This window comes from Nansenia antarctica (genome assembly GCF_963989245.1).
Source record: "Nansenia antarctica genome assembly, chromosome: 3".
Lineage (NCBI taxonomy): Eukaryota > Metazoa > Chordata > Actinopteri > Argentiniformes > Microstomatidae > Nansenia > Nansenia antarctica.
Genome location: NC_137688.1, coordinates 23,977,094 through 24,002,093, shown reverse-complemented (window position 1 = coordinate 24,002,093; position 25,000 = coordinate 23,977,094). Strand labels below are relative to the sequence as shown.

General features: G+C 45.7%; 3 protein-coding genes across 7 annotated transcripts in view; 2 read left to right on the top strand and 1 right to left on the bottom strand.

The window, feature by feature from the left end:
- Nucleotides 1-9,627, top strand: part of immt (inner membrane protein, mitochondrial (mitofilin)) — a 15,521-nt gene extending 5,894 nt beyond the window's left edge. For 2 of the 4 annotated variants that reach the window (XM_080525065.1, XM_080525064.1), the window contains exons 7-14: nt 920-1,053; nt 1,426-1,529; nt 1,755-1,890; nt 2,202-2,331; nt 6,060-6,283; nt 6,542-6,673; nt 7,773-7,902; nt 8,097-9,626. In XM_080525065.1, coding sequence (XP_080381191.1) covers nt 920-1,053; nt 1,426-1,529; nt 1,755-1,890; nt 2,202-2,331; nt 6,060-6,283; nt 6,542-6,673; nt 7,773-7,902; nt 8,097-8,704 — 1,598 coding nt within the window. In that variant the 3' untranslated portion in view covers nt 8,705-9,626. Of the gene's footprint in view, nt 1-919; nt 1,054-1,425; nt 1,530-1,754; nt 1,891-2,201; nt 2,332-6,059; nt 6,284-6,541; nt 6,674-7,772; nt 7,903-8,096 lie in introns of all 4 variants that reach the window. The other 2 variants (XM_080525066.1, XM_080525067.1) reach the window with 2 other exon arrangements.
- Nucleotides 9,628-9,663: 36 nt separating this feature from the next.
- Nucleotides 9,664-16,638, bottom strand: ptcd3 (pentatricopeptide repeat domain 3; the record flags this gene model as incomplete). 2 transcript variants are annotated; one of them, XM_080525279.1, is made up of 24 exons in its annotated part: nt 9,664-9,799; nt 9,990-10,148; nt 10,243-10,284; nt 10,618-10,766; nt 10,997-11,082; nt 11,193-11,283; nt 11,409-11,487; nt 12,094-12,200; nt 12,400-12,428; nt 12,594-12,683; nt 12,784-12,834; nt 12,981-13,125; nt 13,394-13,476; nt 13,562-13,622; nt 13,713-13,800; nt 14,060-14,136; nt 14,609-14,709; nt 14,911-15,034; nt 15,130-15,234; nt 15,330-15,398; nt 15,555-15,600; nt 15,688-15,727; nt 15,909-15,961; nt 16,550-16,638. In XM_080525279.1, 24 exons carry the CDS (start codon nt 16,636-16,638, stop codon nt 9,757-9,759), a joined length of 2,007 nt encoding a protein of 668 aa, XP_080381405.1. In that variant the 3' UTR covers nt 9,664-9,756. The 2 variants fall into 2 exon arrangements, with proteins under 2 accessions (XP_080381405.1, XP_080381406.1); XM_080525280.1 differs by having other exon boundaries at nt 12,594-12,668.
- A 357-nt stretch (nt 16,639-16,995) lies between these two features.
- Nucleotides 16,996-25,000, top strand: part of polr1a (RNA polymerase I subunit A) — a gene marked incomplete at its 5' end in the record, with an annotated part of 17,734 nt that continues 9,729 nt past the window's right edge. The window contains 15 exons of the mRNA XM_080527096.1: nt 16,996-17,072; nt 19,270-19,549; nt 19,798-19,947; nt 20,118-20,228; nt 20,323-20,408; nt 20,666-20,763; nt 20,888-20,968; nt 21,549-21,657; nt 21,781-21,943; nt 22,098-22,268; nt 22,526-22,648; nt 22,903-23,130; nt 23,558-23,812; nt 24,182-24,373; nt 24,989-25,000. The exon at nt 24,989-25,000 is cut by the window's right edge and continues 138 nt beyond it. Of these exons, the coding sequence (XP_080383222.1) occupies nt 16,996-17,072; nt 19,270-19,549; nt 19,798-19,947; nt 20,118-20,228; nt 20,323-20,408; nt 20,666-20,763; nt 20,888-20,968; nt 21,549-21,657; nt 21,781-21,943; nt 22,098-22,268; nt 22,526-22,648; nt 22,903-23,130; nt 23,558-23,812; nt 24,182-24,373; nt 24,989-25,000 (2,136 nt within the window). The remainder of the gene's footprint in view (nt 17,073-19,269; nt 19,550-19,797; nt 19,948-20,117; nt 20,229-20,322; nt 20,409-20,665; nt 20,764-20,887; nt 20,969-21,548; nt 21,658-21,780; nt 21,944-22,097; nt 22,269-22,525; nt 22,649-22,902; nt 23,131-23,557; nt 23,813-24,181; nt 24,374-24,988) is intronic.

Sequence of the window (25,000 nt, the reverse complement as noted above, 5' to 3'; positions counted from 1 at the left end):
CTCCTCAGTCCCTGCCGGTGACAACAGACCCATAACATGATGCAGCTACCACTATTCTTCACACAAAGAGATGGTGCAGAAACTGCATTGCATGTGCTGGATGTGCACTAACGTAATGCTTTGTAGTAAAACCAAATAAACATTTGTTTGCTGTATCACCTGAATTCATTGTTGCAAACACAATTATGCATATGAGAGATTATTTTCCATTAGGGGATTATTTTTGACCAATTTTGTAGAGTGACTGAGATGATGTTGTCGTCCCATCGACTGTGCTTTTTCCTCTTCACCATTCAATTCTGTAGTTGTTTGTATGTCTCCCCAGGCCTCAGGGGCGCATTCCTGAGCAGTTTTGTTCCTCTCCATTTGTTCAGTTTGTAATTGATTCCTATGCAAATCAGAGACCCTATAAAAACAAAGATATTAATTCCAAAAAACTATTATCCTAGAATTAAGATGGACTCAATTCAACTTATTGAGTCATTTGTTGATGAAACGTTCTGCATTTTAGCTTAATTTCAATAAAAACTGGCAAAATGGAGGCGTTCTAAAACGTTTGACTGGTAGTGTAGTGTGTGTGTGCATGATATATCAGAATCTAATTCCTGCAGATATATAGACTGGTAGAGGTTGTTGCATATAGATAAATAGTCTAGTTGAGGTTGTTGTATATAGTCAGGATGATGTAGTTACATATTAGGCATGGGCCAAAATACCCTGGTATACGGTAACACCTTTTAGCTGACTTTCAACATGACTCAACGGTATGGACAATATTGAAAGAAATAAACCGGTATAGGCTTAGATTCCCTATTCACCCAGTAATACCACATCTGCCCAACCCTAATATGCATGTAGATATAGCTAGTACGGTCCTGACATTGAAGTGTGTCAATGTGTCTGTTGACTGTGTGTGCAGCTCTGACCGCCAGCCTGGAGGGTGCCCTGGGCAGCACAGCCAAGGTGGCCCTGCAGGCCATCGGTGCCCACGAGGCGGCGCTGTTGGCCATCGCTCAGCACACCCACAAACTGAAGGAGGCCATGGAGGCTGAGGTGAGAGGGACGCAACAACCTAGCCCTTACCCCGTTGCACTAGCGGAGATCTGAGAGGATTCGATAAGTGCAAGAAATGTGGTATTAGCTCTCTGTTGGGAAAGGTGGAGATCACACTGTCACACTGACCCCTATCCAAGCCGCTCAGATCTCCACAAGAGTGAAGAGCATAGTGGCTAGGGTTTTCTTTTTGGCGGGGGGGTGAGTGGTTTGCAGCTTCAAGTTTCAGCTTGGAGTTTCAGCTTCAACCTTGAGGATCTTCATCTCTAAGGTTAACATTGCTCTGATTGAAGTGTAAGCTTGAGGAGGGAAATGCATAGAACTGCATTAATTGTCTTTTAAAGGCCTGTTATGGATGTTTTGTTTTGTTAGGCTCACCCAGATCAGAAGTCGGCCCAGTGGCGAGCTCTGGAGGACGCCCTGAGTGAACGCAGCCGGTTGGTGGATGAGGCCGGAGAGGCCCTTCTCAAAGCCAAGTGCGTTCTGCTTCTGTTGTTTTAATGTTGTAGCCACTAGCGTGCTGTATGTATGTGGATTAGAATGTTGACTGGATGTATTAATGATAACTAAATATATCATGAATAGCTTTCACAGAATTTGCTATTCTGTGCAGTGTTGTCGGGCTTTGCGTATGGTACAGTATTACAGTATGGTTTTAGGCCACAGACAGTTTTTCAGTGTTCTGTGTCTTTGGGCCACAGGGGTGAGTTGGAGAAGCTGAGGGGGCTGATCGACGGAGGGAAGGACTCAAAGATCGCCTCAGCCCGGCCACAGATCCTGGCTGCGGAGGAGAACCTCCATAGCATGGTGGTGGATCTGGACAGTGTGGTCACCAAGGTAACCTGGCCTCTCTCACATTTGTCAGCAATGTATGCATGCCGTCTCGTCATTGATACTACTGTAACGCTACTATAATTACCAGAAGGTCCATTGAATATTTGTGGAGCGTACAAGAATGGCGGTGTGTTTCGATTGTCTCATTTCACGATGACGAAGCGGAGAGCCGTGATCCCAGCAGATGAAATGACATCCCTCTGAGGAAGAGAACCCCTAACGGCCTCTCCAGTTAGCGCGAATTGTACTGCATAGCCCCTCTAAATACCTACTAGGCCGGTTTGTCACCTGCGTGGTTGTGGCGGTGCTTGCAGGTCCAGACAGCGCAGTCAGAGGCGAAGATCGTGTCCCAGTACAGCGACCTAGTGAACGAAGCCAAGATCCAGTTCCAGAAGGAGCTGGACAGCATCACTCCAGAGATCCAAGCCAACTGGAAGGGACTCAGTAAGTCCGGGGACAATTAACCCACTTTCTCACCCACTGCTTCTCACACCGGCTGGATTTCTAATTATGTCTATTATATTATATATAAATGTTCTTCCACATTACCTACCTTCCCATCACAGTAGAGCAGTGATCCTCAACCCTGCTTCTGGAGAGGCGCAGCACTGCAGGCTTTTGTCCCAACGGCGCAGTGACACCTGATGCAGCTAATTAATCTGATCCTCGAAACCGTGATTAGCTGAATCGGTGGTGTCACCTCTGAGCTGGGGCCCAGGGGGCAGAAGCCTGCATGTCTGTGGCCCCCCCACGACCAGGGTCACTGAGGATCAGGTAGGCTCTGCCATATGACGTCACCACTAGAAGCGGGATGGCTTTTAGAGATGTTTCAGATTCACCAAGCAAGGCGTTCTGCTCACTACCGATTCTGTTGGTGTGTAACAAGAAGGCTGCAGAGACAGTTGTCTTGCTTCACGCAAGCTGCCTCTGCCGGTAGTCGCTCCCCTGCTATTTCGGCAGGTAGCCTAGAGGTTAGAGAGGTTGGCGAGCAATCGGAAGGTTTCTGGTTCGATCCCCGCCTCAGGAGGGAGCTGCATGTGAGCTGGTGACTGGAGGGTTGCTGACATCATATTTATATGATATAATATCAGTGTTTCCTCCAGGATTTTTCACATTAGTGGCGGAGCGGTCGTCTTTCGCGCGCCTTTTTTTTCCGAGTGCACGCGCATAAACCGCGCACTGGCGCTCAAAATAAAGACGTAATTTCACCAAAAACTATAGGGTGGCAACAATTATAATTTCTTAAATAGCGGTTAAGTCATTAAAGCCGAGCAGGTGATTTTATATAGAAGGTGATCAAATACCAATATATCCTACAGCTGCAGCGGAACATGCGGAACGCGCATTACACACACACACACACACACACACAGAAAGATCAATACGAAGTAGGCCAGTGGTGTAGTCTACGTGATACGCAGGACTACGCCGTATATCCACTAGAAAAGGCCAAGGATTTCCATATACCCACTTTAAAATGTGTGAAGATTCGTAACGGCGTTTTGCGACAGAACTTTCACTTTCATTCATAAAATTCACCCGTCTGTGTTACGAAGCACTTGACTTTTGGACCATTGGGACTGACTATAGCGTCATATACCATCAACGTGGGGAAATATGTCAAAATGCAGGACTATCATGCACAGATCAGCCTTATAACATGTAATGTTAGATATATAACGTTAGACAGGGAGCGCAGATGTATTTTTATGAACGATATGAGGCTGGGAGGGGAAAATCACAGTATACCCACTAGAAAAAACTAGACTACACCACTGAAGTAGGCCTACATGAGAGTACACGCACAAAACCGGCTAACGTTACTCATTAACTGTTTACACAAGTAAAATCACAGTGTGACAGTCAGATGGAGCATTCGGTAAACAACAACAGCAAGGTAATGCTATCAGTTGAGTTAAAGAAACCAACACTTACCTTTGAGGACACCAACATGAGCCCTGCTTACCCGTACCTCCGCCGTTCTGTTCGTGGTGATTTTAGAGGCAATAGATTATTTTTTTCCCCCGCGCATATTGCTATGAATAGTTCGAAGCTAGGTGCTTGCACTTTAGGTGCGAGAATGCTCGGTTAACCCATTAGCGGGAACATTATTTGTTTCACAAAATAGGCTGATTTAGTTGACCATGAACATCAGAGACATACATTACGAATGTTCATTTAAAATACTCGTATACTGAGCACTGGTATAAGAACATGAACCAGAGAACAGTAGTAAATGCAATAACCCACAGTCGTCGCTGATGATGTTGCATTTTCGATTAGGATACGGGATTAAAGGCACCGGCGACGGGCTAAGAGAGAGAGTGAGGAGAGCGATTTCCTGAAATCCAAATGTCCCGCGAAATTCGGACCAATCACAAAACTGTTTTGAAAGCGCGTCGCCTCGCGCCGCGCGCCTGTTGAGAGATTCAGTCTCGATTGCAGTGCGAACACAAACGACGAGGTTAATTGCAACATTGTAACATATTGTAACTAACTACGCCCTAAATCGGAACGAAATGTTGGTCTGGAAGCGGCCTAAATCTAGCTTCAATCTGCTTTTTTTCTGTTCTCCGGTCATAATAACTCGCTGCCTTTCTGCGCAGCCCTTAATCAAAGTGGACTGTCTGAATCAATTAGTGGCGGAGGAAATTCATTCGTGGCGGCCCGCCACCAATAAATGCATATAGAGGAAACACTGTCATATCTGCCGTTGATGATATCCAGTGTTTCACCTACAATTGCCTTGGGGGGGGCGGAACCCCCCGCCTCCCCAAGAAAGAGGAGTTATTACGGACGTAGACACCAAACATCTGACAAGCAGGCTAAAATATCCGCTTTTTTAAAACGCACCCAATCTGGCGAGTGGCAAGCCCATGGGCTCGTTGGTAACGTTAGTCCGCCAGTAGTCTCGCATAGCCAGACCTATGTCCACACTTGTGCCATCACTGGATAGGAGAATAATAAAATATTTTGTGCGAGTGTGTGCGCGCGACGCGAGAGAGTTTTTGCAGGGTGGGATGTCTGCAGATGAAAATAAGCAAGTTGAAACGTTAGCAAATATAATTGCTGAGTGTTCTGACAGAGAAAGTTGGTTCAAATTGGTTATTATTGTGACTAGAAAGTGTCTGACTATAGTTCCATGGTGTAAATAGTGTCAAAGAACTAGCAAGCTATGAGATGAGCTAGTCTGCTTGCACACTTGCCAGCTAAAGAGCTAACTGGATGCACTTTATTATTTTACTTAAAGTAGACATACAATCTTTCTTATTCTGCTAGAATTGGGCTTCATGGTAATACCATAATGGCATATTTACAGTATATGGACAGTGGATTGAAGCATTGGAACTGTCTGTTTTTTACAGTTGGACATACACATTTTTTTCAGGTGAGAGAAAGTCAAAATGACATTATCTGACTGCATTGCCCACAGCAATCCAATATTCAATTATAATTATGTTATACATTTATATGGATCAATTTATACCTCTTATTAGATTATAAATACTCTGGTTGTTATGTTTGCCTTTTGGTTGACAGCAAAAGAGGGAGAGAGGAGGATAGAGAGGGAGAGAAGGAGAGAGCAGGTTGGTGTCGGCACACCAGAGAGAGAGACAGAAAGAACCACCCGGGGGGGGGGGGTCCAAGCCACGGCCCATGCCACCCCCCCCAAGGCAACAAACCTAGGGGAAACACTGATATCATATCTGCCGTTGTGCCTTTGAGCAAGGCACTTAACCCCTAATTGCTCCAGGGGTGCTGACTGGCTGACCCTGTGTCTAGAGCAAAAAACACATTTCGTTGTACTCTGTGCAATGACAAACAGGTTTAATCTAATAAAATTTTGTGGCAACGTCTTAAACAAATTAAATGAAATATGAAATTAAAAAAAAGTGCTATATGGGCTGCCTTCATAAATTCGCTCTGGAATCTGATCAGCACTCATGGAATGCCTCTTGTCCAATCAAAGTACTTGGTCCCTTTATAGTGAAGTAAAGCTTTATTTATATAGCGCCTTTCCTACATGAAATGTAACTCAAAGCGCTTTATGACGTTGAACCCAGAGAGCGCTCCGGTGATCTGAGTGAATTTACGAACGCACCCTTGAATTTACGAACTCACCCATGATCAACGCATCCAAACTGATGGTGTGGCCCCTGGTGCTGCCCCAGCAGGGAAGCTGAGCCAGGACGACCTCAACTCCCTGATCGCCCACGCCCACCGGCGCATCGATCAGCTGAACCGCGAGCTGGCCGAGCAGAGGGTGCGGGAGCAGATCCACGTGGAGTCGGCCCTGGAGCAGCAGAAGCTGGAGGACCAGAAGGCCCTGGAGGCGGCCGTGGTCACGGCCCTGGAGCACAACCGCGAGCAGATGCGTCTGGAGCAGGAGAAGAAGGTACGCCACCACGGTTCCTTCCAACCGCTTTGAACTCGTTCTGAGTCGAGGATTCAGTTAAATATGAATATGACATAAACTGCCAACGTGTTTTTGTGGTCTGCATGGAATAGCCCCCAATCATCCATACTTCAGTGTGTGTGACGGTGAAATTGGGTTCTGTCCATGATTGTGCTTGCTTCAGAGAGATCACTCAAAATGTCTGTTGGTGGATGGTTCGATACGATGATGGATGACTATCTGCGGTGTGTGTGTCAGGTGGAGGAGACGCGGGAGGTGATGGAGGCAGAGATGCGGACACAGCTGCGTAGACAAGCTGCGGCCCACACAGACCACCTGCGTGACGTCCTCAAGGTGCAGGAGCAGGAGCTCCGCTCAGAGGCAGAGGAGGCAAGTACACACACACACACAACACACACCCACCCTGTACAGTACACACACACAACCCCCCACCCACCCTGTACAGTACACACACACACACACACACAACACACACCCACCCTGTACAGTACACACACACACACACACACACAACACACACCCACCCTGTACAGTACACACACAACACACACCCACCCTGTACAGTACACACACACACAACACACACACACCCTGTACAGCAGTGGTCTTTAACCAGGGGTCCGCGACCCCTAGGGGGTCCGCAGAGGTACTGCAGGGGGTCCGCCAATTATTCACCAAATTGACAATTGTTCACCAAAATAATTTGTGAGAATTAAAAAATATAACAAAAATGATATTGAGTAAAGTACAAGCATTAATAGGCAATAATACACTACTTTTGACAAAAACTATTTACAAAATAAATGATTCTCATGATGCAGAGTCTAACATAACGTTAGCTAAAAAACAAAAACAAAAACTGTCTAGCAAGCTAGGTGTTGGTTAAAATGGTGCAGTTCGGTCTTTGTTGTGAAATTAACGTTAATCAATAACGGGAAATTATATATTTTTATCAATCTTAAACACATAATATATAGGCTAATAACCCAGCATATAAATAATAAGGTGGAATAAAAGGTGAATTAAGTAAATATAAAAGTTATTATAGGCCTTAAAATGTGACACATTAAAAATATATATATACATATGGGGCTCCCTGTTCTGTTTGTCTCGCGTCCAAGGGGTCCTTGGGCTGAAAAAGGTTGAAGACCCCTGCTGTACAGTACACACACACACAACCCCCCACCACCCTGTGTGTTGTAGTATGGAACAATACCAACACACAAACATACAGGAAACCATATCTAATACAAACACACATACATACAGTAAACCATATCTAATACAAACACACATACATACAGTAAACCATATCTAATACAAACACACATACTAAATCCAGTAAACCATATCTAATACAAACACACATACTAAATCCAGTAAACCATATCTAACACAAACACACATACATACAGTAAACCATATCTAATACAAACCAAGTGATGAATATATTTAACTTCTGATCCAGGTCCTGAATAGTAAGATGACTGAGCAGGAAACTCAGTACCGCCGGCTGACCCAGGAACAGCTAGACAGCTTCACCTTGGACATGAATGCAGCCTACGCCAGGCTCAAGGGCATGGAGGGGGCCATTGACAGTGAGTAATACACACAGGGAAATACCCTCACACGCACAGAAGAACACTGACACTGCACTCTCTTAAGCCACGGTCATCTTTTCACATGCAAATGTATACAACAACAGTCCCCTTCTCAAGCCTTCCCTTCTAGAGGCTGTTCTCTGGTCTGTACCGTTGAGATACCCAAGCGTTCTTCTTGTCGTTCCCTGCAGGTCATGTGATTGCAGAGGAAGAGGCTCGCAAGGCCCATCAGCTGTGGCTGTCCGTGGAGGCTCTCAACTACACACTGAAGTCGGCGACCGCAGACACCCCCACCGAGCCCCTAGACGGCGCCGTCAAGGTCATCCAGGAGAGCTGCACCGACAACGAGTTTGCCCACGCCCTGACCACCGCCCTGCCCGGCGAGTCTCTCAGTCGCGGCATCTACAGCGAGGCCTCCCTCCGCGCCCGCTTCTACGGCATCCGCCAGCTGGTGCGCCGCGTCGCCCTCATCGACGAGACGCGCAACAGCCTCTACCAGTACTTCCTTTCTTACCTGCAGGCCATCCTCCTCTTTGAGAACGCGCAGGAGGCCCCGCCCGCCAAGCTGGCGACCGAAGACCTCGACACGTTCAAGCTGCTCTCGTACGCCGCCTACAGCCTGGAGCACGGCGACCTGGAGCTGGCGGCCAAGTTCGTCAACCAGCTGCAGGGCGAGTCCCGCAGGGTGGCACAGGACTGGCTCAAAGAGGCCCGGCTCACATTAGAAACCAGACAGGTGGTCAGCCTCCTGTCTGCGTACGCCAACGCCGTGGGGTTGGGCACCACCCAAGCGCCGTAAGGTATCAGACCCAGACAGGTCCTGTCCAGAAAGAACCCCTAGACCCTACAGGATAGGAAACCATTCAATAGGTAAAAAGAAAGATCGTGGAAGCTCAACCCTGCCTAGTCAGATTTTTTTTTTTGCCATCATGCTTGTACCTTATCCAGTCCCTTTCAGATGTAGAGTTGAGGAAGTAGGGACTACGGGGTGTTTCTGGACCAGACCCATGCCTGCTCATACATGGAGTGCCCTCATCTGTATCAACAGTGAGCTCTGCCTCCCTGGAGGAATTTAATTTATGAATATAATAATAAATAATAATATCAGAGGAAATAACTTTTTGAAGCACTATGCCACTGATCTGCGTATCCCAAGTTTAAATGTGCCCTCCTTTTCCTTGAAACCTGCCCAAACGTCTATAAAAAGAGTTGCTACCTACAGACGATAGTACTGAAGTGTTTGTCTGAATGTACCTCAGTCATGTTCATAATTATGTTAATTCCAGGCAGGGATCTCAGAAGGTGAGACGTAGCACCCCCTTGTGGATAAAACCCCTCACTGAGTAGCACTGTGTGTGCGCGCTGTTAGATGGACGCTTGGTCCAATGCCACTCCAGAAGAAGTAACCTGTCCACACTACTAGCCTTGTTCTTCGTTCTTCAGCTCACACGTGTAACGCTTTCATCAAGTGTTCATTTATTTCTGGTCGTTTATTGATCAGACGTTTTGTGGAGATTCACCTAAATAATCAATTTTGTCATGCTATTTCCTCCCTGTCAATATTGGATATCAATAAATCATGGTTGTTGACAAGAGCTCAGTGGAAATTGTATTTTTATGTAATTATCATCTATTATGTGCTGTCTCTACATGTCATGACTTTCAATGGCATTTGACTTTAAAATGTGACTAATCAAATACTGTAAAATCTCAAACTCTTAGTGTGATTCATAATTAAATAAAAACCAGGGATCTATTGGTTTTAGTTACATTTTATTGAACAATTCACACATGACACAACAGGTACATTTTAGTGCTGTATTCTCAAACAGGTGGCAGGCAGCTCTCCTCTCACTCATTGTCTTCTGTGACCTCCAGCTCAGACAGAATACTCCTGCAACAAAAAAGGTATGAGAACATGTACCCATTCAATTCACACAGTTCAGTTCACACAAGTACTATTTATCTGACCTATGGCAAGCCTTATTCCTGCAATGCAAATTCTCCATTGAAAATGGGTTTTTTTTGTCCAGAACTGGGCTTAATCTAGGTAAAGAAAAAAAAAGTAATACAACATCACACACCTTTGCTTCTCAGAGAGCTCAAACTCCTGCTGCACCCTCTTGGCCATTTTGGGGGTGATGGGGAGACAGAAGCTGGCTGAGATCTGAACCAGCTCCACTGCTTGCTCAGGGGCGTTGTCGCTCTTGATGCTCATCATAAACTCCTCCATCAGCCCCTCACTACAGAAACACAACAACTAGTCAGTCTTCACAACTAGGGGCCAACGATGGCTCACAGAAATATGAGTGATGCACATGAACTGTTGACACTTACGATGGGACTCTGTTTTTGGCCTTGAAGAGTTTCAACATGTCCCTAGATCAAGGAAAAGACATGAAAACACTGAAATTATTTACCAATGGCTCCCGCACAAGTGACTGCTGTACAATTAACCAAACCACAAGTATACAGATGCCTCAGTTCAACTCTGAAGCAAATACTTGGATAGGAGTAAGCAGTATAATATTCTTGCAAATAACATCCCCAGTTGCAACTATATATCCCCAAATCCCCTTACTACAGAACCATGGCTACTAGTCTAGAAACACCACCCCGACTGGCTACTGGTCTAGAACCTCCACCCTGACTGGCTACTGGTCTAAACCCCTCCACCCCTAGAACCTCCACCCGTCTTGGTCCAGCTCTCACCAGGCCTGCTTCTTCTTCTGGGCAGCCAGAAGGATCAAGGTGACATTGTTCAGGGAGGAGGCTGTCCACTCCAAGGCGATTCGACCTCGGTCCATCTGCTCATACACCCTACTCACATCCATGGCACACAGCGCAAAAGACTCCTGGACCTGCAGGCATACCAATATAGGTCTCAATATAAATCAGCATGTTTTTAGCAATTACAATACTCAGACTATTGATACCTCCCACCCCCTTCCCTAATACAATGTCAACTTTTCACAGCTGGTGGAAAACCACTCCATTCCCCATTCCAATGCATTATCATTATGCATCAGGCAGGATGTCAGATGGTGGTCTGTCAATGCAGTGCTGCTCGGCGTTTCTCCCCACTCCTCACCTCACTGCTGTGTTTGTCCCTGGCCATGAGGGACAGCATCTCCTCCACCAGGTCTGGCTTGTTCTCATGGCCCAACCGCCGGACGTCTGTGGAGGAGGGGTGGACAGGAGCACTGGTTGTCAATCATTATTCTCTCTCTCTCGACTTGTGTCCTTACAACACTTATGTTGTAACCTCACATTCCGTTTCAACCCACCTTTCCATATCTGTGGGATCATGTCCAGCCTGCTCTCAGTGTCCAGCGCCTGGAGCAGATCCTTCAATCCTTGTGTGTTTGGGTAATACAGCTACAGACAAAAACAAACAAACAAACAAGACCAGTTAACACCACTCTGGCGTGTTCTCCGAGTGTTCTCTGAGTGTTGGCATGTACGTGCACGGTCTGTCTCGTCACCAGGACGTGACTACTCACAGAAGGGATCAGGTCTTTGTACCATTTCAGCACCACGTCGATGTGTTCCATCATGCACAGGAGGCTGAAGAACCTGCCACTGGACGAGAGACAGAGAAGTCAGAGACGAGACGGCCCCAAAAAAGACGCCAAATCAGATGTTCAGAAATGCCCATGTGGGGCGCTTAGGTGGCGTAGCGGGTTAAGCGCCGACCATGTAACCGCAGGGTCGCCGGTTCGATTCCGGCCGGGGACATATCCTGCATGTCATCCCTCTTCTCTCTCTCACCCATCCTTCCTGTCATAATCTACTATACTGTATCTGTCAAATAAAATGAAAAATATGAGTGGGACTGCCCCACTCAGAAAAAATGCCCATGTGTTTGTACACAGTTTAGAGAGAATCATACTCGGCACTCTTAAGCCGTTTTCCGGACTATCGAGCTGTACCGAGCCCCTGCTGTGCTAGTGGCAGGCAACCAAGATGATGTCTAAACCCAATCGGTGTTGAGGGTGAGCAATAGCGCTGTACCATTGCACTCAGTGGTGATGATGCATCATTTCTGGAGGCAGGCTGTTCTATACTCATACCGTACTCAGCGAGGACAGCTCGGGTCGGCCCTATAGCGTGTCATCGGCACAGCTGCTACGCCTTACAACACACCTCAGGCATCCATGAATCTGGTCTGCAGGCCAGACTACTCACTAGTAGATACTCTGTTGGAAGGAGTCTCCCAGCAGCCTCCAGTTCTCTCCCTGGCCCAGGAAGCTGTGGAGCCTGTAGGCCTGCTCTATGTCCTTGGTATCCATACACTGTGGGGGACAGACATTATGATTCATAAGAATCATCCTTTATTTATACAGAGGTATCCCACTGAGACCAAGGTCACTTTTTCAGGGGAGCCCTGCTTACAATAAAATGCATATACTACCACTCTGTCCCCGGCCGTCATACTATTTGTTAGATACTGAAATACTGCAGGAATAATCATACACATTTAAGGATACTTACAATTCTCATGGCATTGATGAAAAATTGTGCTGGAAAGAGTCAAAAAGAAGGGTAAGACTTAGTCACTTAGTCAACGAAAACATTTACGATACGTAGGGATAGCTGCGCTACGGCGGGGGTTCTGTCAGGGGAAAGCCAGCAACTATTACAAACGTATTTCCATATCTCTCATCAGTCAAATCTCTCATACGTACTGTCATCTGGATCCTGAGGCCCGAACGTCTTTCCTTCCACCTCTGAGATCACTTCCTGAAGAATATCTGTCTGACCTTGGGGAGAAGACCCTGGACAGAACCAAGAGAGAAAAATTAGAGCTACATACTGCACATACCACCACAACGACCACTGACCAACTCATCACAACAACTGAAATGATGTGTTCACCTGGTTTGTAGAAAATGGTCAGGACATGGTTGAAAGAAGCCAAACTGGGTGCTGAAAAAGGTTGGAGAAAACACATGAACCGTCAAAGAAATACCATCGGTGATTCATTGCAGAATTCCCATATACTGACATAATTCCCAATAGGGATCAGTACAACAACAGTCTCTGAACAACACGTGGAGTGTTTGCATACTGACCGACACCCAGAACCTTCATCTCACTAAGGGTGTGCAGAGATTGCGCCCTCCCCAGGTTGCCACAGCGACGCAGCGCCTTCAGCACAGCGTTAAACGTCAGCAGACTGGGCTTCACCTTCTGTTCATTCATCTGATTTAGCAGTTCCTACAGGAGGGAGAAGGAGAGGGAGAGGGAGAGGGATGAGAGAGAGAGAGAGGAGAGAGAGAGAGAGAGAGAGAGATTGTGAGTACAAGGATCTCTCTCTCTGACATCAGGGTCCATATTCACAAAGCTGTCCATAAAATCTGATAAACTGATTCTAGATCAACACTCCTACTGAGACCCTGTGAATATGAATCCAGGCTTCGACATGATATATAATATATCATATATATAATATAATATATACGGTAGGTGTCCTATACAGACTTACAGTGATCAGTTCCCATTTCTCAGTGTACTTCTCTCTAACCTCAGGCGCGGCGAAGATCAGAGCATTGAAGGTGTGGACATCCGCTGGAGGACGAAACATGTATGATCAGTGATGATTTCACAGTTTTTAGACGCTATAATTACATCGAATCTTTGAAAACACGCTCACCTGTCTGCCTGTTGTTCAGCATGTCTGTGTATGTGTTGAATGCCCTTGCATAGGCTCCATGCTAGGGGGGGGTTTAAATGCAGACACTGAATCAGAAGCCCCAGTGACAAGGATGAATAAGAGATGTCATATGATGACAAGTGTGACTAACCTTCACCATGCCTCTGATGAGAGCTCCGTATGATCGTCTGTCACGCTCAGGCAGCAGGTTAAATATCCGCTCTGCATTGTTGTTTTCCCTGTAGGAGAAAATAGAATAATAATTGAGTAACATTATGGTATATGCTTGACGTACAACCCCTGGACATGACGCTGGTATGTCGCAGGGTCTTACCCCCAATCCAACCAGTGCCAAGCAGGGAGGCATCGGGTACCATTTTTATCGTCTTTGGTATGACTCCCAATCTCTGGGCGGACACTATAACCGCAAGGCCACTGAGCTGGTGTCAATTAAGTTGCTCCCTCCTCGCCAACACGGCTTCACCTGAACAACCTTACCTCCAAACTACCCTCAGGATGTCTGAAGCTCTCCGCATCCTTCCTCTCCTCCTCTGGCCATCGACCTGGGTCTCCTCCTAGGGTCAGACCAACAGAGATGCTGAGTAAAGCAGACACAGCTAATGCAGAAATACATCTCTTTTTAACAATGTTCATCTGAGCATTCCAATCATATAAGAAATTGCTTTATTAGGAATAACCCCTTGAGATATGATATCTCGTTTTCTAGGGGGTCCTATGCAACAACAATAAAATAGAGAAGAAGAAGAGAAGAAAACAAATCTAAATAATGAATAAATAAATACAAATAAACTAAAACTAAAGTAACAACAGGACAGCTGAACCACACAAAAACAAAAAATCTAAATTAGAATCATATAAGCAAATGTACAGTAAAAATTGTGAAAATCTGTTGCTGTCTGGAGTGAGGTGGCACATACAGTACCGCCTTGAGGATAAGCTTTGAATTACATGTTGATAATGTGACCAATCAGGTGGTCAAGAACTTCTCTCAAGTCCTTAGCTATGAGAGACACGTAAATGTCCCACCATGTCCTCAGTCTCTGGCTTATCTTCTACAGGGTCCCTGTCTCCATAGAGGCAAATAAGGTCCAGCAGATCATTGGTGACATCCATAGACACTGCGCTGCCTGCATTGAAATACGGAGTCATCAGACATGTACCAAACAAACGTTTAACTACGAGAAAGTGTTGGGCCAAAGTAATAATAGGCCTACATTCCAAAACTCACATTACTCATGTTGGATAACTCAAGTATACTTGTGAGCCAATATAAATGTCACTATAACAGAGGGACTGATTAAAGGCAGGTGTTAGTGACGACTTCTCACCTGACTGTAGCAGCTGGTCATACAGGTCTACTGCTGCTTTCACCTTCCTCAGCATGATCCTCTCCACCAGCGCAGCCTCGCTCACCTCCTCCAGCTGCGGCTCCACGGTCTCTGGCATGAGGCACTGCAGGCCAGAGAGACAGAGACCAGTTTCTTAACACACTTCATCGTGATGTCGCTAAATGGGACTTTCAGACATGGTCTTGTAGTCAAACTCACTGGGATGTGCGGTTCAGCAAAGTCTTTCTGGAAAAACTTGGGATGTGTGTTGACAAAAAATTTCCCTGCGGTTCTGCCAGACTCCTGGGCTAGGGAGTATAATTTCTGTGGAGGACAAAGAATACAAAACACATGATCAGTGCCAACAGTGGTTGATATACAGTAGCAGAAAAGCTCCAGAACTCCCACGCGTTACTTACAAATTCTGCAGACGTTCTTGGTGTGAGATAGGGATCATCCTGGAACATGTAATGTGGTGCAGTTGGGTCCTGGAAAGGAGGATCAAGTTGAAAGGTATTCACATAGTCTTGTTTTACAAAGATGCATTTACACTAAATACTAAGAAACTGGTCAATGTCACTGTGGCTTGCTTGAGCTCAAGCACTTTATAAACTAAAAGTACTCATTGATTGCAGTATTTTTACCCTGTTGACGGTGGATGCGAGAGCTTCCAGTACAGCCTCTTTAGCCCTGTCAAATGAACAATATTGAAATGACACAGCATTCAAAATGGCCTAATTCAGCGTGGGAGAGATTTCAAACAAATTGCATACGTACCATGTTTTCTTTCTAGGAATGACAATTGACTCGGCAGGCTCTGAAATCGTGTAAAAAGAAAACGTATCACAACACCTTAACTGAATAACCAAATACTACGTTTCGTTGTAGCATTACTTGGACTCTGTGCAATGACAATAAAGTTGAATATAATGTAATAAATACTGGACAATCGTGAACATTATTGGACTACTGTATTATCGTTCACTGACAGCAAATACCTTTTGTAGCCGATGCAGTTTGTTGACAGACAGACGCGCTCCATCCAAAGTTCCTGGAGCAAAAAGGATGTATGAATCAACAAGATATGTGCAAAACATTTGCTCCTATAGTGCAATTGTGCACAACTGTGAACATTTCAAACCTGCAAACTGCGACACTTTAAATGAATGTGCAATAATACTATGTGCAATATGACAACCCTCGTGCACATAAGGTTCAGAGATAGGAAATGTTAGGATATCTATAGCATAGCATAGAGTACAGCACAGTGTTTTATTTGTATAGTATAGTAAAGTGGATAGTGTACATAGCCTTTATTTATGTAAACCAGCTCTTTTCCCTTCTTGTTTTTAGTAAAAAAAATAAAAAATCCTAGCACCAGGGGAGCCCCCCCTCCCAAATTTCGTTGTATGGTACCTGTACTATATTAATGACAATAAAGACCATCCATTCATTCATTCATTCATTCATTCAATTCTAAGTAGCATCACAACCATTGATAAGAGCATGTTGTGACCTCCTGATAGTGCACAGACAGACACACCATGGATGACTGCTGCCGCCCGGAACAAACACGCGACTGAACCAATACATACGTCAATGTCAATGATCAACATTATGTGCATTATGTAAAACGTACCTTCGAAGACAGAATTGTTCAAATGTAGTAAGTAAAAATCCACTGTTCCTATGCAGGCTGTGCCCTACGTGTTTACAGGGGGCAGCCATGTTGGAAACAAACCAGAGGGATCATGGGAAGGGCTAAACGATTTAGGTTTTCATAGGGGGGGTGAGCTGCACAAATAGATTGCATTTTTTTTCTTAACTAATTAGCTCTTACCGTGATGGTTAATACATTTTTGCTTCGATAATACGTTACATCAATAAATGACTGATGTTTTAAAATGTTCAGCTAATATAGTAACTTTTGCTTTCTTTATACGTTGACCTAAAGTGGAGTGGTACAGTCCAGTAAGATCCCACGTGGGGTAGAAGTCGGACTTCCTCGTGCATGTGGGGTTTCGCACATGATGGATTTACAATAAACATTAAAAAAAAAAACGTTCACTTGGGTATTTCTCCAGAATGTATTTTGGGAAAGATACACCATGGAGGCAGTTGGAGGGCATGTCGTTTGGCATGTACTCTGCCGAAGAAATAAGGTAAGAAGTGCTTAGCATGACTGTCATCACAGCTCAACAACATGCCTGAACAACATGCCTGAACATGACTGACTTGATGAATGAATGAATGAATGAATGGTCTTTATTGTCATTGATATAGTACAGGTACCATACAACGACATTTGGGAGGGGGGGCTCCCCTGGTGCTAGGTAAAAAAATACTAAAAACAAGAGGGGAGAAGAGCTGGTTTACATAAATAAAGGCTATATACACTATCCACTATACTATACTACTATACTATACAAATAAAACACTGTGCTGTACTCTATGCTATGCTATAAATATCCTAACATTTCCTATCTCTGGACCTTCTGTACACAAGGGTTGTCATATTACACATAGTATTATTGCACATTCATTTAAAGTGTCGCAGTTTGCAGGTTTGAAATGTTCACTAGAGATGCTCCGATCAGGGTTTTTGGTGCCGATCACCGATCACCGATCACTGGAATCAGTGATCTGCCGATCCGATATCACCGATCACCGATCACAGCGTCGAAAATGGCAATTGAAGCATTCTATTTATTGTGTAGCATTATTTATGTTTTTAATTATTCTTAACACCATTGACATTGCATATTAAGTATTCAAATGAAATTAGGAGATGAGAAAGTATCATGAATTGACAACCATCTGTTTTATTGAATTCACAACCACCTGTAGCTTACTTCAGGAAAAACAAATAAAATGTGAAAATAAAAATCATAATAAATAAAATGTACACTGTCACATCAAATGTGCAACATTCCACTCGAATGAGAGGAACTAGGGGCTCTTAGAGAACTTGGAGCTTATACTGTAGCTTTCCTGAGGAACAATAAACATACCCAAACTAAACTGCAACATAAACAGGCTATAGCCAAATATAAAATACTGTTTCAAGTCAGTCAGTTGCAAGTCATATTTAGGAGGAGATAAGACAGCAAGTCGGCAATAATCAATAAAACAAAAAAACTAAACATTTCACCTAAGGAGATTTCAGACTCAAACCTTACTTCTGATTAAGCAGCATCACTGTCAGATTAGCCTTGAGAAATACAAGCATCTCAGCGTTTTTGGCACTCAGCCTGTTCCTCTTATCATCTCAAATATGTCCTGCTATGCTGAAAAGTCGCTCGCTATCTACACTTGTGCAAGGTGCCCAGAGAAAGACCTAAAACTCTCGCGCTAATAGTTGTTGTTGCTATGGACCTTAGTCTAGCTTAGTGACTTCCTGCTCGCGGGGTCACATGACGTCGCTGAACACTACCTACACTACGCTCGTGAAGTCGCGCTGGAACTCTGACCAGCACTCGTGGAACACCTCTCGTCCAATCAAAGCACTCGGTCCCTTTATGACGTCGAGCCCAGTGTGCGCTTCGGCGCTCTCGGAGCGAATCGACGAACGCAGCAAATGCCGTATGATATTCGTGGTATTGAAAGTCCTTGCGTGCGTTCCTCCGCGAGGAATTTCTTTTGCGCAGACATTACAAACTGCATATTTGTTGTCTCTTTCCGACACTGTGTAATATTTCCAGACTGGCGACGCCATTTTGTTAACGGATCGGTCGTGTTTGATCGGCCGTTTTGAGAACTCCGATCAAAACCGATCAAGGCCATATCGGCCGATACCGATCGGCGCCGATCAGATCGGAGCATCACTAATGTTCACAGTTGTATTTCAGTATTGCACTTGATTACAATCTAGTAGCTGCCATCAAATTGTCTAGATTGTCCAGCTAGAACCTAGGTCTTTGCTGTGTTTAGGGCCTGAATGGCCCTAGGGTAGAAGCTGAGCTTCAGTCTGTTTGTCCTTGGACATGGTCCTGAACCGCCTGTCCGAGGGCAGCCGAGCAAAGTGTTCGTACCCAGGGTGGGATGGGTCTCTGGAGATCTTGGAGGCCTTCCTGAGGCAGCGTGGCCGGCTCTTGAGTGCTGTTGTTGTTGTGAATAACTTTGTTGCATACCTTGTCATCTAGTTTACTTACTTAGCTTGCGTGAGTGCCATAAGTATCACTTCATGCATTTGATTTGTTGGCTTGAGTGTTTTGGATAACTTCAGAACATTGGCTAGCTCTTCTCTTTGCTCACTGAGCTCACTTTCAACTCTTCTGGTTCATTCTTCAGGTTTTATTGTGTTTCTTCCTTGTTATGTAAAGCACTTTGTGACCCTTGGTCTGGGGAAAGGTGCTGTAGAAATACATTTTACTTACTGTTTCAACCCTTCTGTTTCAACTCTTTTGTTCTGGTGACATACATTCCACATTCTAGGAAGCTGAGCGTCAAAACGATCACCAACCCCAGGTTCCTGGATAGTGTGGGTAATGTGGCCCAGAATGGCCTCTACGACCTCTCACTGGGACCAGGTGATAACAAAGAGGTGTGCTCCACTTGCATGCAAGACTACCGCAACTGTCCTGGTCACTTCGGGCATATTGAGCTTCCCTTGCCCGTCTTCAACCCACTCTTCTTTGATGTAAGTACTGTGTAACCTCCTCACCAGCCCAATAATGTATCACCCATAAGTTCTATCGTCCAATTCCTGGCCAATTTTTTGCATCACGTCACTATGTGCAATGAAGCATTGATAAAACTGGCCCTCCAAGCCCCTTGTCCACATTGGTTACTACTGCGGGCTAAGTTATTATACCTTAATAGCTATTTAGTTAATTGAACATACTTCCATACCTTCTGGCTCACCACTCCCCCTGACCCCTCTACTAGAAACTGTACCTGTTGGTCCGGGGCTCATGCCTGAACTGTCACATGATGACGTGTTCCCGCGCAGTGCTCCACCTGCTGCTGTACCAGCTGAAGATGCTGGATGTGGGACAACTCCAGCAGGTGTATGAGCTGGAGCCAGTACTCAACCGGGTGAGCAAGCGTCATAGAGAACACACGTCTCCTGTTGTGTGTCTCAGTGAAATATTGTTTTGGGGTCTGTTTCTTGATTGAACACACTTGTTTATCTGGAAAATGCACTCAAGAATGCACTCGATGGCGTTTTTGATTCGACTGTCTTTGACCCTTTTTGTCTATTGCAGTTCCTGGAGGTCAACGCCCAACCGACAGGTGATGAGATCCAGGCAGTGTTGCAGCAGTACTATGATGAGGTGGTCAAAGAGAAGACGGGCAGTAATGGGCAAAGCACACCAGTAAGTTTGAACTGTGTATGTGGTATGCAAACTGCACATTATGTCTCTAACACAGAGGCCAGGGTGATACATGGATTGTTCTTTGTCTTCTCAGATCAAGCATCTCTGTGAGAAAAAGAGCAGCCTTATAACTGCCTTCTGGAGGGTCCACATGTCCTCCAGGAAATGCCCTCGCTGCAAGTATGTCTGGACCATTGTGGTCATTGATAAGCAAGTCTGGACCATTGACAGACATTTGACTGAGGCATAATATTAATTACTTAATTCATTAGTTTTATGATAGCTCTACCTCTTACAAAACACAACCTGTCCTTGGTGTATAGTTTACCAATGACGTACTTCCTGTCATGTATCATAATACTGGCCATTAATTTCTTATCCATTCATGTGATGAGAAGCTTTCTTTAACAATATAGTTTTGACTGTTCCTAAAATAGGGGTGGCCGGTCAACAGTTCGCAGGGAGCACAATTGCAAACTGATTGTCACATTACCCGTCTCAATGCAGAAATATCCCAGCAAAGGGAGCACAGAAGGTAATGCCCATCAATCCCTTTTGCTGCTTGCTCTATTCTCTCTGGACATTTTTTTTTTTTTTTGACTGGTCACATTATTGCCACTGTATTGTCCAGAGCAAATAATATGATGCTCTTCTTTCAGAGGATCCCATGGCGGGAAAACGTGGATACCTGACTCCTAGCAAGACACGGGAGCATCTCACCCACCTGTGGGAGAAGGAAGGTAAGCTGTCTGTTTCTACTGACTGAAATTGTCGGCTGCCGGATGCCCTGTCAGAGGATCTCTGCTGGGCCTGAAAGAAAGGTTCCGGGGCCCCACGGTGGTGTAGCGGTCTAAGCACTGGCCACTAGTGCATGCTGCCCACCGGGGACTGGGTTCGAATCCCAGCTCGCCAGATCCGGATATGGCTGGGGCACATACGGGGAGCGGCATATTGGGCGGCCGCTCCCGAGGGCGGGTATAGGAGTATTTCCGGACAAGGATCCGCCGCGCAACACCGCCCCCTGGGTGCCGGAATAACGGTGCTGGGCTCGAGGAGCCAGTCAGCTAGTCTGCCTGGCGGCCTCCTCTGGGACTGCCGGCCACGGGGTCGTGCGGCGGATCCTATGCAATAGGCAGGGGATAATTGGATGCTAGGTTGGGTTCAATTGGCTACCAAATTGGGTGAAAAAAAAAGGGATAAAATCTGAAGAAAAAAAAAGGTTCCTCATTGTTATTGTGACAATTCTTGTCTATCCATCAAGTGGTAGAAATGAACATCTGGTAAATGTTTTGTTCCTTTTTACTTTGGCACCTATCGCAGGTTTCTTCCTGAAGTCTTTGTTCTCTGGACTGGGAGAACGGCCAGGCGCGCCCGCTAGCTTCTTTGCAGACTTCTTTTTTCTGGATCTGATGGTGGTCCCACCAGCAAGGTGAGAGGAGTCTGTCAGATCCACATGGTGAAAGATCTGGGTGGGATTGGATCCTTGAGAACCCCATGTGGACATTCCATCCCAGTTGGTCAGCCGCTGGCTGAACACTCTTGTTTCCTCCAGGTACCGGCCCATCAACCGTCTCGGGGACCAGATGTTCACCAACGGCCAGACGGTCAACATGCAGGCCGTGATGAAGGACAGCGGAGTCATCCAGAAGCTGCTCACCCTCATCGCTGGAGAGAAGCTGCAGGACGAAGAAGAAGAGGTGACTGAGACAGAGAAGGTATGTGGTCCTATGAAGCTCTTAGATAAACATCTCGGATCTCCTACCAGGTAGTCATGCCATATGGTATCTGTCTCTTGTATGGAGTGATTGAGTTAAGCCACTGTGTGTTCAGTGTTGTCCCCTCACCTGTTCTCCCCCTGTCCCTCTCCAGGTGGCGGCAGTCCCTTCTCAGACAGACCAGGCCTTCCTGACAGGGGTCCCAGGTGTGACGCTCACAGACAAGCTCTACAACACCTGGATCAAGCTGCAGAGTCACGTCAACATCGTCTTCGACAGCGAGATGGACAAACTGATGCCGGAAAAGTACCCAGGCATCCGTCAGGTGGGCAGCCCCTTTCCCTTGGAGACCTCTCTCCAGGCTTTCTCCGTACGGGCATGCAAAACAAACTGTCAAATCCATGCAGTCTCCATAATGGCCGCCTCGCTGTCAATCATTAGTGAACAATACATTTCTGTCTCATCCGCATTCTTCATGTAAATATACACTTGTCTTCAGTTGAGTCAAACGTTAGGTTTGTCAAACATCAATAAGCCCTAAGCGTACGATGTTGCTTATGCTGTCTCTGTTTTCTCTCGTAGATTTTAGAGAAGAAGGACGGTCTGTTCAGGAAACACATGATGGGCAAACGTGTGGACTACGCAGCGCGTTCTGTCATCTGTCCTGACATGTACATCGAGACCAATGAGATTGGAATCCCAATGGTGAGACTGGACGCCTGCGTTTGGTACATGGGAACATACATACTCCCAAAACACCCCAAAAAGATTCCAGCGTGCTCTGTCTCCTCCTTCAAACAATGTCTCAAAACCATCTTTTTAAACTTGCTTCTAGTCTTTAACTATTTTTATTGTTGTTTTTACTGACTGTGCTTTTGCGGTGAAAGGTTATAATGGTGAACAGTCTGTTTATGACTATTATGGTTTTACGAGCTCACAGTCCATTTGTCATGCTGCAGGTGTTTGCCACCAAGTTGACCTACCCCCAGCCGGTGACGCCGTGGAATGTGAAGGAGCTCCGCCAGGCGGTGCTGAACGGGCCCGACATCCACCCAGGCGCGTCCATGGTGATCAACGAGGACGGCAGCCGCACCATCCTGAGTAGCTCCAACGTCATCCAGCGAGAGGCTATAGCCAAGCAGCTGCTCACCCCCTGCACTGGCCAACAAAAGATGACCATGAAGATAGTAAGGAGACTCCATTCCTCACACACATACACACTGTGTATACTCTATACACACACACACAACACACACAACACACACACACACACACAGAACAACACATAACGCACACAACACACGCACACACGCACACACACACACAACACACACAACACACACAACACACACAACACACACACACACACACACACTGTGGTTCCTGTGTCCCGCAATCCCCCCCCCCCCCCGTAGAGGCATGTTTCAATACGGAATCTGTAAAAAAATAAATAAAAGAAAATCTCCCAAAAAGATTGTTTTAAATGTTTACTCCTCTCTGAATCACTTACTTGAATGTTGCCCAGTGTTCACCCTCTTTGTGCGTACTGTATCTTGTTTGACAATTTGTTGTGGAATGGAATCTTCCTCTAAGCACCAGTCATGCTTTCCTCAGGTCAACCGCCACATCAAGAACGGCGACGTCCTGCTGCTGAACCGGCAGCCTACGCTCCATCGGCCGTCCATCCAGGCTCACTGCGCCCGCATCCTGCCCGGGGAGAAGGTCCTGAGGCTCCACTACGCCAACTGTAAGGCCTACAACGCCGACTTTGACGGAGACGAGATGAACGCCCACTTCCCGCAGAACGAGCTGGGGAGGGCTGAGGCCTACACGCTGGTCAGCACTGACCATCAGTACCTGGTACCCAAGGTAAACATTCTGCCTTCTCTCTTTGTTGGAGAGTGGAACAATTCAATTTGTCACTTGTTTCTTTCTTTCTTTTTTTTAAATGTGAAAGGAATCCCATTCTCCATTCCATGGTTTTAGTTATTTTATTGGGGGAAGAAGTGAAAGGGAGGAGAGATGGATGGGAGGATGGTCAGCAGTAAGAGACATCTTGCGGATTTTTATCCCCTGCCAGTAAGGGCGATGTGTGACCCGTATGTGTGACCCATATGTGTGACCCGTATGTGTGACCCGTATGTGTGACCCGTCACGTGTGATTCTGGTAGGTAATGGCGGAGCTCTTGCTTCTTAGCTTCTTGTCGTGCCTCATCTGTGCGTGTGTGGTCCTGTCAGGATGGGAAGCCTCTGGCCGGTCTGATCCAGGACCACATGGTGTCAGGCACCAGCATGACCATCAGAGGCTGCTTCTTCACCCGGGACCAGTACACTGAGCTGGTCTACAGAGGGCTGACCGACAAGGTCGGCAGGGTCAAGCTGCTGCCCCCCGCCTTGATCAAGCCATATCCTCTCTGGACAGGGAAACAGGTACAGTAGCCGGTGTAAGAGTGAAGTGAAACTTTATTTATATAGCGCCTTTGGTACATGGATGCAACTCAAAGCACTTTACAATGATTGAAAACAAGATTACAGAGATGGGGGGGAGGGGACACGAGACAACAGGAAGGGAGGGGAGGGAGGGGTTACATCTTTGCTTACACTAAATAAGCATACATGTCAATAACACTAATAATAACTGGTATAACCATCAAGCTTACACAATAACTGATAATAACTTGTATAACCATCAAGCTTACACAATAACTGATAATAACTTGTATAACCATCTACTTTGCTTACACTACATCTTACACAATAACTAGTAATAACTTGTATTACCATCTACTTTGCTTACACTACATCAAGCTTACACTAATAATAACTTGTATAACTTGTATAACCATCTACTTTGGTATGGGTTAAGATAGAGGGTTAAGAATGCACTCATATAATGTAATTCATGACCAAAATCATGGATATTATACAGTTACACACAGGGAATGATATCGTAGTGTTTAGGGAAACCCAGTCATACGCAGGGATTGATGATTGTATGATAATATGACAATAATCATATTTATTGTGATATACTTTATTTTTCAGGTGGTGTCTACG